At 48.7% G+C, this 13,823-nt stretch overlaps 2 protein-coding genes across 3 annotated transcripts in view; both read left to right on the top strand.

Annotated features, from left to right (window-relative positions):
* The window catches only part of ABCF3 (ATP binding cassette subfamily F member 3), a 41,445-nt gene extending 39,946 nt beyond the window's left edge, over positions 1 to 1,499 (top strand). For both annotated transcript variants that reach the window (XM_061637491.1, XM_061637492.1), the window contains one exon: positions 139 to 1,499. In XM_061637491.1, the coding sequence (XP_061493475.1) occupies positions 139 to 297 (159 nt within the window). In that variant the 3' untranslated portion in view covers positions 298 to 1,499. The remainder of the gene's footprint in view (positions 1 to 138) is intronic.
* Positions 1,500 to 5,616: 4,117 nt separating this feature from the next.
* Positions 5,617 to 13,823, top strand: LOC133389566 (PHD finger protein 13-like). The gene is made up of 6 exons (XM_061637490.1): positions 5,617 to 6,370; positions 6,663 to 6,706; positions 9,527 to 9,619; positions 9,773 to 10,319; positions 11,785 to 11,829; positions 12,017 to 13,823. Exons 1-6 carry the CDS (start codon positions 6,346 to 6,348, stop codon positions 12,241 to 12,243), a joined length of 981 nt encoding a protein of 326 aa, XP_061493474.1. The 5' UTR covers positions 5,617 to 6,345; the 3' UTR covers positions 12,244 to 13,823.

Genomic DNA, 13,823 nt, shown 5'->3' with positions numbered 1-13,823 from the left:
CGAAACAAATCTGTGGCAAGAAAGGCAGCTACTGCTAATCTCAGGGAGAGACAGCTGGGTTAATGTGGAGATTGGGGGCAGGGGAAAGGTGAGGGTGGTATGGCCTACTTTGAGTCTAAAGTTTCTCCATTGTTCTAGGGAGGTTTGATCCTTGTTTCCCATGACGAGCGTTTCATCCGGTTGGTGTGCCAGGAGCTGTGGGTGTGTGGGAATGGCACTGTGCAGCGCATCGAGGGAGGCTTTGACGAGTACAGAGACATCCTGCAGGAGCAGTTCCGGAAGGAGGGCTTTCTATAAAGCAGGCACCCGGACTTTGCATGTGAGCTGGTTCGGAGTGGAGTAAACTGCACGGCAGCCCCCCCCCATCCCATCTGATGGTACAGCAGGGACTTCGCCTACATCGTGTGAACGTTAGCTGTGCGATCGCCTGTTGGGTTGATCCTTCCTCCACCCCATCCCAGAAACCTGCAACCTGCTGGGGATTGCAGGAGGAGGAGGAGGAGGAAGAACAAGAAAGCACCCAGAGCTGCCTGTTCCGCTGCTGCATCTGTGCCAAGTCTCTGCTGGGCAGGGACAAGACGACAGCAGAGAGAGAGAGAAGTGGGACGTGTCCAGTGCTGCTGTATTGGAAAGGAGCGGTGGGGGGGGGATGTGTCTGCTGCAAGCAATCCCTTCTCTCCATCTGTCTGTTTGGTAGAATCAGACCTGCTGCTGACACGTTCATCGGAAGGTTTGTGTGTGTAAAATGCTGCTAAATGCTGCACATTGAGTAGCCCCTCCAAGAAAAAGGTTGGAACTCCAAACTTAACTTAGAAATGGCTTGGGTGGGGAATTTTCCGTCTCTTCCCCACCTCCCCCCCCCATGAAGAGGTCCTGCCCCTTCTTGTAATTGTCAAACACACAATTCAGATCTTCTTAGGAAAGCATTTCTCTCTTTGTAGCTTAACCTTCAGTTTCCCTTTCTTTCCTGCTCAGAAGGTGATGCTTTTGTAGGATGAAAGGGGGTCCCTCCTCCTTTTCGCTCTTGGCTGTGATCTTGAAAGGGGTAGGGATTAGCAAAGGTTCTCTGGCAGTGGAAACACAACCTGTTGGCTCCACTGTCTGCCAGAAAGTAGTTGGTGATCTTGGCTCTTCTGCAGTTGGGGCTTTTGTCTAAGCCAGCCTTTGCCAACCTGGTGCCCTGCAGATGTCTTGAACTACAACTCCCCATCCACCCAAGCCAACACTGGCTGGGGTGGAAGGAGAGTTGTAGTCTAAAGCATCTGCAGGGCACCAGCTGGTGAAGGCTATTTTGAGCTGTTGAAGCAAATGGTCCACACACCCATATCAGTCTCTTGAACTTTTAAAGGTCTAAACTCCATACAGGACTTGCATTCTGTCCCAGCAAACACACTATGTCTTGGTAATAAAAACTTTTTTTATGTTGCAAGATAAATTTTTCAACTCCCTGATCATCAGCATTGAGGCTGCTCTGTAAATAAAATGGGATCTCTCTGGCATTGGAGTTTTGTTTTTTCCCAGCATGCATAACTTTACGTCAGCGTATACAGTGAATGACCTGGGGAGCCAACTGTGCCCTCTGCTTGGAAACCGAAGTGCAGTGGTGGTGAGCTAATTCCACCTCATGCAGAATCTGTTGTGGGTAGAATTTTCTTCTTGGAACCATCTTTAACTTGAAGGCATAGACCTAGTATCCTATCCTTCATCAAGAGATGCTCAAGCAAAAAAACAACCTCCAGTTGGATGTTTAAATCAAAGCTTGAGTATAATTGAGTGCTTAATGTATTGACTATTTAGATGAATTCAGGGCAGGAGTCAACATTATGGCTTAAATGTGTATATGGTCAGGCAGGTGGATCTTTGCCTCAGTGCCTCAAAGTGGGCACTCTTTTAGTGCCTTGTTTTCCATTTGCTACTTCACTGGAGTAAGAAACATGTCCTCCCTTGAGTGTCCACAAGGGACATGCAACTTGCCTTGCACAGCAGACCTTGCATGGTTGTCACAGTGCTACACCAGCCTTCACTAACCTGGTGCACTCCAGATGTTTTAGACTACAACTCTCTTGGGAGATGTAATCTAAAATAGCTGGAGAACACCAGATTGGCAAACGCTGCCCTGCACTGTTTTGCACAGACATGCACACACCGGGGACAGCCGACGGGGAGTGCATGATCTTCTAGAATTAAAGTTCACTGAGTGTGTACGCATACAATGTTCATATCACAATTTTTGTAAGCCATCCTGGAATACAAAGGGATAGCTGAGGAATGACCACAAGCCCACATTTTTATTGTAATCTGCTGTAAGGCACCTTGAAGTTCATCATATAATCAAAAGGGAAGGTATCAATCAGTGGTGGAAAACCTGCGACCCTCCAGATGATGTTGGACTCCTTGTAGTCCCACACAACACGATCAACAATCAAGGATTACGTGAGTTGGTGTCTTACAAAGATTTCCTAGCCCTGGTTTAAATCTTCAAAACAAAAGACTTAAATATTTGTTTTCTAAACCTTTATTTTATAAATATACCACCCTTCAATATAAATACATTCTCTACCACATACACACACCGTCACTGGCATTCCCTTAAAAATATTCCAAACGGGAAAACTGCGTAAGTGGAAAGGAACTGATAATAACTTTGTAGAATTTATTTAGGGGACAAAACATAGGTGGACAACTGGTGGCATAAACGGCAAAAGTAGCACAGGCAATAGGAGGCTGTGGAATGCCCTGCAGTAGAACGCGAGGGCTGACTATAGCACCTGCCTAGTTCAATAAACTAGAGGCAAAATTTCCCTGAGGCAGAGGGAGATAGACATGTGTGTAGCATACCACAAACTAGAGTGCTTCTGTCTCTTACTTTGGACTTGGCTTGTGGTGCAGCACTACAGGTATATGAAGAACTTTGGATATTCTGCACATAATTTACTGTCATGATAGAAGTGTATAAAATGATGCATGGCATGGGGAGTGTTTCTCCCTCTCGTGTAACGCTAGAACTAGTAGACATCCAACGAAGCTGAATGTTGGAGGATTCAGGACAGACAAAGTCCTTCTTTACACAGCACGTAGTTAAATGATGGAATTTGCTCCCACAAGAGGCAGTGATGGCAAACCAACTTGGATGGCTTTAAAAGATTAGACACCTGCAGGAAAAAAACTGTCACTGGCTACTAAGCCTGATGACTATGTTCTACCTCTAGTGTTGGAGTCAGGATGCTTCTGAATGCTGTTTGTTAGTAACCAACAAGTGTGGAGAGTGCCGTTGCACTCACGTCCTGATTGGGGGGTTCCCATATGCATCCGGTTGGCCACTGTGAACACAGGACTAGATAGGCCACAGGCCTGACCCAGCAAGCTCTTCTTACGTTGTTACCGCCTCTAAGTGCAAGTTTTAAAGTTTATATACAAACTTGTTTCCATATGCCATATACCAGGGGTTCACAAACTGGTCCACGATATGTCTGCATTAAATATATTTTTAACTATTTTTATTGCTTTTATTTCTTACATTGTATTTTACTGTATTACAATTTGAATTCTATAGAATTTTATTTCTGTGTAAGAAATAAAAGAAGCAATAAATATTCAACTGAAAAATACAGCATCTAGCGCAGGTCATTACAATTGCTACAAAAGGCAGAAAAATCAAGTGGCCTACCAGGACCCTCAGCAATTTTCAAGTGGTCCATGAAGAAGAAAGTTTGGAAACCACTGCCATATACTGCAGAGCACCTTTTGATTGCATGTTTTGTTTTGAAGCTTTGAGTGGAATTTTTTGTATATATGAAGTTCCCAAAGTAATGTGAGAAGCTGCCCCTTTAGCATCTGCTTTGTTGTATTCTAGAACAGATTTTGTTTTTAAAGTTGCTGCCTGGAGCTGTTCTTTGGGTATGACAGTGATTTCATAGGGGTGCTTGCTTGAATTGACTGAAACATCCGTTTCAAAAAGAGAAGTTCTATTGGGCATGATTGTGCCCATATTAAAAAGCTTAAATCCTACTGATTTCAGGAGGAGATGCTCATGTATTTCACACTGAAATCAGGGGGACTTAAATGCTTAATTGAGGATGGATTGTGCCTACGATACATATGGAACTCCTTCCTATCAGTTTGGGCAAACCTTGCATGTTAAGGGATTTATCATCTGGGACCAAGCCCCTTTGCACTCAGTGGGGCTTATCTCTGAAGATACAATTACAGGAGTTCATTGTTTAAAACTTTAAAGTAACTTTAAAGTTGGTAACGAGGACACTGAACTTGTCAAGGATTATCCTCGGCACAGTCATTAACCAAAATAGAGACAATAAGCAAGATATCAGAAGGCGGCTAGGAGGGCAGCTATGAGAGAACTAGAAAAGGTCCTCAAATGCAAAGATGCATCACTGAACACTGAAGTCAGGATCATTCAGACCATGGTATTCCTGATCCCTATGTATGGATGTGAAAGTTGGACAGTGAAAAAAAGCAGGTAAGAGAAAAATAAACTCATTTGAAATGTGGTGTTGGAGGAGAGCTTTGTGCATACCATAGACGGGGAAAAATACAAATAATTGGGTGTCAGAACAAATTAAACCAGAACTATCACTAGAAGCTAAAATGATGAAACTGAGGTTATCATACTTTGGACACATATGAGAAGACATTATTCACTAGAAAAGACAATAATGCTGGGAGAAACAGAAGTAGAAAAAGAGGAAGGCCAAAAGAGATGGATTGATTCCATAAAAGAAGCCACAGACCTGAACTTACAAGATCTGAACAGGGCGGTTCACGACAGATGCTAATGGAGGCCGCTGATTCATAATCAACTTGAAGGCACATAATTGTTTTTTTTTAAAAAAAGGCCAATTCCATACTATTAGGAACGGGACTGCAAATTGAACCACCACTACAGTAATGCTCTTACACAAAGCTGTGGAGCGGTCACATTTGGGGCTGCCTGCATGTTTCTTTAAAGCCTGTCTCCAACAAGATACGCTAGAGCTGGAAAAGGTTCCGAGGCATAAAAAAAAGACCAGGAGCTTGGAGCAATCTTCCCAGGAGGAAAAGCTGACAAGGCCGATCGGGCTTTTAAGTTCTTCCGAGAGCATGCAGACGAAGAGAGAGGGGGCACGATGGGGAGATGATTATGTACTACCGACCACTAAGGAGCGAGAGAGATACGAGCGGCAATTACACCTTGGAGCAGCCCGTGCTGCAAACCTCGCTCCCCGCAGGTTTCCTCCTTGCAGCCAGCCTTTCCGAGGTCCGTTTGCCTGCTTCGATGGGGACGGGAAGCAATCACCATCGCACCCACCCACCCTTCCCGAGGCCTGACGCTCCGCGCCTCCCTCTTGTTAAGGGAGGTGCCTATCTCCTGCCCAAAGTCTCAACGCCATCCTTCCCCAGGGAAAAGCAAGGCAGCAGGCCCCCGGTTTACACCCGGGCTTCTCCCTCGCGGAAATCCTGGAGGGTCGCTGCCAGTCAAAGTAGACACTGCTGCTCTAGATTGACCCGTATGAGGCAGCTTCCTACGTCCTTGGCCCAGAGAGGCCTTGTGCTGGCGGAAGAGCTTCCCTCCCCCCTCCCCCCTCATGCCAGCAGCGCCGTGCAAGCCTGGCGGTGGCGGGAGTTGTCTTCAAGGGGAGGGTGACGGGAGCGGACGGGGAACCCGCACGGCAGGGCCGCGGCAGCAAGCACCAGCGCAGCGGAGCTGGTGGGCGAGCCTAAGTGACACCACGAGAACGGGGGAGGGGGGGCGATACGCTGTTTTCCTGTGTCGGAGTCTTCTCGCTATCTCCACCCCCCTTCTCTACTGCCGCCCCTCCCCCGGGCCCAGGTAGTTCCGCCTCCCGCCAGCCCTGCTTGGAAAGACCAGGCGGGGTTGGCGAGGAGGCGGAGAGGGAGGCGGCGGGATTGCAGGAGGCGGAGTTGCCGCTCGGGAGCCGGCGCCGGTTGCAGCAGAGGTGGGGGGAGGAAAAGGAGAACCAGCGCCCCCGGCAACACCCCCAGCACCCCCGGCAGCAGCGCTCCTGAGTGGGAGGCTCCCTTTCTCCGCCCGCGCAGAGGGGTCAGCAGCAGCAGCAGCAGATCGCCCTGTTCCTTCGCCTCTTTTTTTGAGGGGGGGGACACGCGGACCCCGCAAGTGCCCGCCTCAGTGGGGCAGACGGCCGGAGGAGGAAGCCCGAGACGAGGGACGCGCCGCTGCGCCTCATCAGCCGCCCTAGGAGCCTCTCCTCCCGCCCTTGCCCCGTCCCTCGCGGCCCAGGGCTGGGGGAGGCAGGCAGCAGGGACTGCCAGCCAGCCTTCCTTCCTGAGGGATCGCTTTCGTGTCGGATCGCGCTGGAGGAGTCGGGCATGAGCGGCCCCGAGGAGTTCGGAGGTGGGCGACTGCAGCAGGCGAAGGGGCAGGGAGGCCGGGGACGAGGTGGCATCTTTTTGCTTTGGTGGGTGGCGCCTGGCATGGCGGGCAGAAGCCTCGGGGAAAGAGGGCGGCGGCGGGCCGGAGGGCACGCTCGGCCAGAGACGGAGAGGGCGGGTAGCGGCGGGTGCCTCGCCTGGGAGCGCAGCGCTCGGCGGCCCTCTCGTGGGTGGCTGAGTGGATGGCGGAGGCGCCTCCTTCCATTCCGAGGACTAAATGACGCGGTGTGTGTGTGCTTCTCTTCCCTCCCCAGGTACGAGCCCCGTGCCCAGTCCCGGCCCTCCCGGGTTTGACGAGGTGAGTCCAGAGCGATTGCTCCCCACCCTCCGCCTCGCTCTTGCGGGTCTCTCTTCTTCCCCGTGTGTCGTTCTACTTCGCGTCGGCGGGCCCGGGGGAGGGCGTGAGCAAAGAGCACCCGGGGGTAGTAGGGAGGCCTCCCGAAGGCGGGTTATGGGGGGCGTTAATGTGCTGAGGGGAGCGCGGCGGTAGCGGAGAAGTCCGGAGAGGACACCGGTGTGTGTTTTGTGGTGACTGTGTGTTGCTTTTTGGTTTCATTTACTTCTCATGCGGGAGGAGGCCGGGGGCTGCGTAGGCTGCCGCCTTTCCTGGTGTGGAGAGAAAGGCCGGGCCGTCTCCGTGAAGATGGGGCGGAGTTGTTGGTGCTCCTCGGGAGGCGAGGAAGGAAGATAATCGATGCGTTTCAGGCAAAGATGTGGGGGGCCTTTTGAGGGCGGCCGTGGGGGGCTGGTCAGAGAGCGACGGTGTTCGGCTCCAGCGCTTCGCCGAGGGGGACAAATCCCCTTCATCCCTGAGGAGAAAAACGTTTGGGGCATTGGAAGGCGGCAGCAGGCGAAAGAGCGAGGTGTGGGAGCGGGACGCCGCGGGGCCCCGAGAGACTTCTTGTTCCTTCGGCGGTGCCTTTGGCGCGATGGCGACTCCGCCCTCCCGGCTCCGGAGGTTGGGGGCGGGCAGAGATTTGCAGCGCCGTCCCGCGTTTTCTGGGATGGGTGCCTTTCTCCCCCCTTCCACTAGGGGTGCGTGTGGCGCAGTTTGGGTCTTTTTTGCGGGGGGGGGAGTGCTTCCCGCCAGCGGCGAAGATTCTGCACTGCCGCCTCTGGTTAAAGGGGGGGCGTTACTCCTGTTCCCTCCCTCCCTGTCTTCTCCCGGGACAGTCGCGGCAACGCAGGCGCCATCTTGGGAGCGATCAGGTGTGTTGAAGCGGGACCTTCTTCCCCGTCCATCGCTTGCCTCTCCCCCGGCCCCCGGGAGTCTGGAAGGGGCTTCTTGGAGGGAAATGTTAGAGATGTCAGTCATGCAGAAGCCTTGCGGGGAGGGCCTAGCTCAATTGATGTATTGCAAATACGTTGCCCTCTTTTTCTTCCACCATATACATCCTTTTGGAATGTGCACAACCAGGCCCGGATTGATGCTCCCCGTTTGCACCTCGACCTGGTTGTGGCAGCTTTTGAGTATGTGTGGAAGGAGAGGCTCTACTTTGAGCGGGGTCGGGGTGGGGACAAGTTCCAGGCTGATGCGGCAATTCCCGCGGTGGTGGTTCTGGGATTCTTGGTACTTCTGCCCCTTCTTGAAAAGGTGGAAGTCCAGCCCAGTTGATTCCAGCCTCTTTAGCGTTTTGGCACCGAATAATTTTTTTCTGATTTTTACTTTAAACTCCAGCTCAGGAACCAGCTCACTTCAGGGAAATGGCTCTTTGTTGATTTGTCTGACACTTCTCCTGAAATTTAATCTCTGGAAGCAATAGCTTCCTTTCCTCTCCCCCCCCCCTTCCTTTTTAAAAGACTATTAAGTGTTTTGTAGTTGCTTGTGGGCATGCAAGGAGGAAGACAAGGAACTTTGCTTTATCTGTTCCTGAGGACTAAGAACGTTTGAGAAGGGGTGCTCCCCATGCACCATTTTTTTTTCTTACATTTGTGCCAACTCTGGGGGTTTTGTGTTGAGTCTGTTCAGTTTTTGCCTGGCTTTGGTAGGATTTTGTTCCCCACCTCCACAGGTGTTTGTGGGAATTACTGCTTGCAAGCTCAGTATGTCTTCTGGGAGGAAGGGTGGGATATAAATTTAATAAATAATAATAATCAACATAATCATCATCTTGGGATGGTGGTAGTGGAGAGGTGGCAGATGTCTTCTAAAGAGCTAATCCGATGACCCTTCTTCTTGAGTGGCTGCCATGGCATGCTTGGAGATGGGGGGAGGAGAGCAATACTGTATTCCCAGCTCCCTTGTTGTGGCTGGAATTTGATCATCTGCTGTTTTCCTTTGTCTGCAGGGGGAGACTTCATCTTGTTTTGTTTGCTCTGATAGGATACCCACAGGGAAAAATCTTTACATTTCCACACTATTATCAAGTAGCTGGAGAGTTCCTCAATTCCTTTCCCTTGAGATCTGTCTCCTGCTGTTTTAAAATTCTACAAGTTGAAACCGTTGTGCTTACCTAAGGTTTTAAACAGAGAGTTCCAAAGGCAAAATTGGGTTTTTTTTCCCTGTGACTGTTACATTCTTGGCAACTTTGTATTTTGAGTAACTCAATAAGCTTGATATCCTTGTTTTCCTAAAGTTGTGGTAAGATAGGCTATTGTCTCTGCGAGAAAGTGGCAGAATTTATGTTTTGCATGCAGAAGACCTCAAGTTCAACTCTTGACATCACCTAGTAGGCCTGAGAGAGACTCCTGCCTGAAACCCATCACCAGTGGTCAGTGTAGAAAGTACTGAAGTAGTCTGACTTACACAGTGTCAGGCCAGCAGTCTGGATTGATAGAATGCAGCTTTTAATTATCCTACAGCAAACTAAATGTTTTGAGTATATTTTTAAACCCAGTACTCAACAATGCCATGGTGATAAGATTACACATCTTGCTTTGGGAAGGATGGGCACTGGATTTGTGGATCTGCATGTGTCAGTGATATTGGGGATTGTCCAGGATTGGTTGATTAAACTCCCATTTAATATACTATAAGGTGCTACTGTGGGGTTGTAAACGAACCTCTTTGTACTCCAGACTGCTCAGAAACTAAATTTTGCACAACTGCGTTATTTTGCTGAATGTGTGTAAGGATTGAATGAAGATTCTGATCCATTCATCTTTGTATTTTTTGTAGCCACCGCAGAAAAGACAAAGAACTGTAGAAGACTTCAATCAGTTCTGCACATTTGTGCTAGCTTATGCAGGCTACATCCCATACCCAAAGGAGGTGAGAACTTTACAGTTTAACAATGATGGAGCTGGATGTCTACTCTGATTCCCACTTTTCTGGCCCAGGTGCTGGTAGCCCCCCATTCTCTTCCAGTTGGAAGGCCCTGAAATGATGCAGATCTCATTATGGGTTTCTTTCTCCCCATTCTAGAATGAACCCTGGCTCCATAGAGGCAACATGAGCCCCCAGAACAGTACAGGCAGCACTCAGGACAGTGACAGCTGGGCTTCATCCCAGTCCTATGACTCCCAGGTACTATCAGATGATGGAGGAATCAGGAACACTACATGCAAGGGGACCGGAGACTTACTCCTGAAGTGCTCTGACATTTCCAGCAACTTCTGTACAGGCCGACCCCAGCAAACCAAGAAGAGGAAGCAAGCAGCAAAGAACCGAGAGGTGGATAAGAGAGTGATGCCAATGAACACAAATGACATTAAGCAGGAAAGGACTGAGCTAGGAGAAGAGACTCCTTTAAAAGCAAGAGAGCTTGATTCCTGTCTTCCAAGGGAGGAGCTCCAGTCTACAACTCTCCTGGAGCAGTGCATAAAGGAGGACAGTATCCATGGAATGCAGGCAGCTGAGAAGCCTGAGGAAGAGAACATGTGCAAGGAAGAAAGAATCAGCCCTGCCTGTTGGAACACCATAGAGCAGAGCAGTGAAGAAGAACTCAGTAGAGATGGCTCCCAACTCAGTGGTAAGTGTGTAAACAATGTGTTGAAAAGGAAGTCAAATAAACAAATAAAGCGAGTCTGATCATTGGGTCATCAAGCCCACAATTGTTTGTTCTGATTCATAGAATCATAAAATAGTAGAGTTGGAAGGGGTCTACAAGGCCATCAAGTCCAACCCCCTGCTCAATGCAGGAATCCAAATCAAAGCATTCCCGACAGATGGCTGTCCAGCTGCCTCTTGAATGCCTCCAGTGTCGGAGAGCCCACTACCTCTCTAGGTCATTGGTTCCATTGTCCTATGGCTCTAATGGTTAGGAGGTTTTTCCTGATGTCCAGTCGAAATCTGGCTTCCTGCAACTTGAGCCCATTATTCTGTGTCCTGCACTCTGGGACGATCGAGAAGAGATCCCAGCCCTCCTCTGTGTGACAACCTTTCATGTACTTGAAGAGTGCTATCATCTCTCCCCTCAGTCTTCTCTTCTGAAGGCTAAACGTGCCCAGTTCTTTCAGTCTCTCCTCATAGGGCTTTGTTTCCAGTCCCCTGATCATCTTTGTTGCTCTCCTCTGAGCCCGTTCCAGTTTGTCTGCATCCTTCTTGAAGTGTGGAGACCAGAACTGGACGCAGTATTCAAGATGAGGCCTAACCAGTGCGGAATAGAGGGAAACTAGTACTTCACGTGATTTGGAAATTATACTTCTGTTAATGCAGCCTAATACAGCATTTGCCTTTTTTGCAGCCACATCACACTGTTGGCTCATATTCAGCTTGTGAGCGACAACAATTCCAAGATCCTTCTTACATGTGCTGCTGAGTCAAGTATCCCCCATCTTATAACTGTGCATTTGGTTTCTTTTTCCTAAGTGTAGAACTTTGCCTTTATCCCTGTTGAATTTCATTCTGTTGTTTTCAGCCCAATGCTTCAGCCTATCAAGATCCCTTTGGATTTTCTTTCTGTCTTCCATGGTATTAGCTATTCCCCCCAATTTTGTATCATCTGCAAATTTGATAAGCCTGCTTTGTACCTCATCCAAGTTGTTAATAAAAATGTTAAAGAGCACTGGGCCCAGGACCAAGCCCTGTGGTACCCCACTCGTTACTTCTGCCTCTTAGGGGTCTCAGGTAGAGGTTTTTCCCATTGTGTGGAGTACCTTGTCATTGGAACTGGAGCTGCCAGTGACTTGGCTTGTGCTGTACCCCTCCCGGTTGTCAGCTTTATGATCCAAGTGTTAAACATTTTTTTATTCATTATTTGATTTAGATCTTGTCCTTCCTCCCAGCAGGAGCCAAGGGCGGCAATTTTTCCCCAATTGTTATTTGTCTTCTAAGGGATTGGGGTGGAAACATGAGGTTAAAGTTATCTTAAAGTTTGAGTATAGTGAAGGAACTGATGAGCTACAAGGGATTGTTTCTGGATCCTCTGTTGTCACAGTCCTGAGGCAGGGTCCAGAATACAGGCACATCTGATCTTTGGTCTTTTTGCCTTGCAGCTTTGTGTGAGGAGTTTTCTGCTGTCTCAGATGCCAAAACTGATGGTGAGTAGATCATTGTGTATGCTAGTAGTGCTAGCTTTCAGGAAGTTTGGGGGGGGAGGAAGGGGGCATGCCCAAGTATTTCTTCAGAACGTCTCTCAAATCTCCAAGGTCTAGTATTGCACGTGGCATGAATATGTGTTAGCCATCTTGGGACTTGCCTTTAACGTGTGCTCTCTTTCATATGCAGAGGATGATGCCTGGGATCTCATCACGTGCTTCTGCTTAAAGCCTTTTGCTGGGAGACCTATGATAGAGTGCAATGAATGTGCTACTTGGATCCACCTCTCCTGTGCCAAGATACGTAAATCCAATGTGCCTGACATCTTCATCTGCCAACGATGCCGTGATGCAAAGCAGGAGATTCGCCGCTCAAACAGAGCCCGCACTGTTCCCCGCAAGCGCTTCTGTGACTGACTTTGGCTTGGGGGTGGGTGGGTTCCCTTTAAACTTGGACTTGGATCCCTATTGTCAAGACAATCAAAATGCAAGAACTTCCCTGGGAAATAAGTGAGGGACCCCTATGCTTCCAGGATAGTACAATGTGTGTCTTACTCAAGCCTGATGCAGGTGGGTGGGACATGCTGTTCTCCTCTTGGCAGGGCATGTAAACTGTGCTTTTGAGTACTCAGGGTTACACACTAGAGCAGCAAATGCAAAGGTGCCTGGCAGACACGTGACTGGTTTGGTGGATTCCAGTGCACAATGCACTAAGTCAGCCAGAAGCCTCTTTGCCCTTGTGCAAAAAGGGCTTGGTGCCTTTCATCAACAATCTAGTGGGAGTTGGCCCGGAGTAGTTATTTTGTGGTACAATAGCTGCTCAGGCTTAAATTTGTAAGGGTTTTTTTGGGGGGAGGGGGGGTTGTTCCTTTGGCCCTAGACTCAACTATCCCTTGGTAAATGAGTTGAAGCTTCTGGAACATAAAAAGTAAAAGCACATGTTAAAGAGGGCTGTTGTCTTCCTGTGCACACTCTGCTTGGGAGAGAACCTTCTGCAACTACTATAACAGCAGATTACCATTCTCTGTTGGCATGAACATCAGTGTGGGGCAGTCTGACATTAAACTTCAGTGATGTGGTTCTACATATTTTAAAGAGCCTGCCCTCTTCAAAAACTTAACAGTGCACTGTGCTGTTCCCACTTTTAGTCGGGCTAGTCACCTAGTAGGGGGAAGGGGTGGCAATACTCAATGTAAATATTTTATATAAAGATGCTTAGAAAGTGTCTCGCTGTACCTGCTCCATATTCAGCTGCCCCCTTCCCTAGACTTCCAGTTGCACTAGTGTCTACTTTGAAGGGGATACAGGAGCTGTGGGGAGAGACCAAAGCTGTTAGTGGTAGACGTGGTGATGAGGTTGCTGCAGAGACTCGAGAATCTGGAAATATGGCAGCAGTAGGAAAGTTAAGAGGTGTGATGGTGAGCCACATTGAAGAAGCAGATTGGGTCCTGCTTTTGTTTCCAGTTGCTCTTTTGTTGCTGAGGTTATGTCACCTAGTTTCCTGTAGGTGAAATCTGGGGAATGCTAAATGGTGACCTGTCTACTATGCAAACTATTGCTATGTGTTCTTGGGAAAATCATGCCAGCAAACTACTGCTTGTTTTGGAGAAGACAGGTCTCCCTGCACTCTACCCAAACCACTGAACCTCTTTGATTTGACCCGTGTGCCTTCTTGATTGTACACATACCACATCAACTTTCGCCATGCTTGTACAATGAAAGTAGAATTGTAGGTACAAGGGATTTTCAGTGGCCTGAGATAGGTCATTTCCCACTTAGGACAGACTGCTCATCATCATGCTGTAGGAATTTAGGGAGCTTCCCCCTGAATCTCAATTTCCCCTCTGCCCCCTCAAAAGTTTACACTTTTATAGGTAGTCACTTCCTATTAAAGATGTAGTGTACTGTGTTCCTTGCCCTCTGCTGAGTGTTTGGAGTGCCCTGTATAGAATAAAAATACTTTTTAATCAGTTTTAGATCTTTGGCTTCATTGTAAA

This window comes from Rhineura floridana, chromosome 7 (genome assembly GCF_030035675.1).
Source record: "Rhineura floridana isolate rRhiFlo1 chromosome 7, rRhiFlo1.hap2, whole genome shotgun sequence".
Taxonomy (NCBI): domain Eukaryota; kingdom Metazoa; phylum Chordata; class Lepidosauria; order Squamata; family Rhineuridae; genus Rhineura; species Rhineura floridana.
This window is presented reverse-complemented; position numbering and strand designations above follow the sequence as displayed.

Bases quoted from the DNA above. Each gene is read 5' to 3' on its own strand.
- LOC133389566 (XM_061637490.1), top strand. From the start codon at position 6,346: ATGAGCGGCCCCGAGGAGTTCGGAG. The intron at 6,371-6,662 runs GTGGGCGACTGC...TTCCCTCCCCAG, and splicing joins CGGCCCCGAGGAGTTCGGAG to GTACGAGCCCCGTGCCCAGT. The intron at 9,620-9,772 runs GTGAGAACTTTA...TCCCCATTCTAG, and splicing joins ACATCCCATACCCAAAGGAG to AATGAACCCTGGCTCCATAG.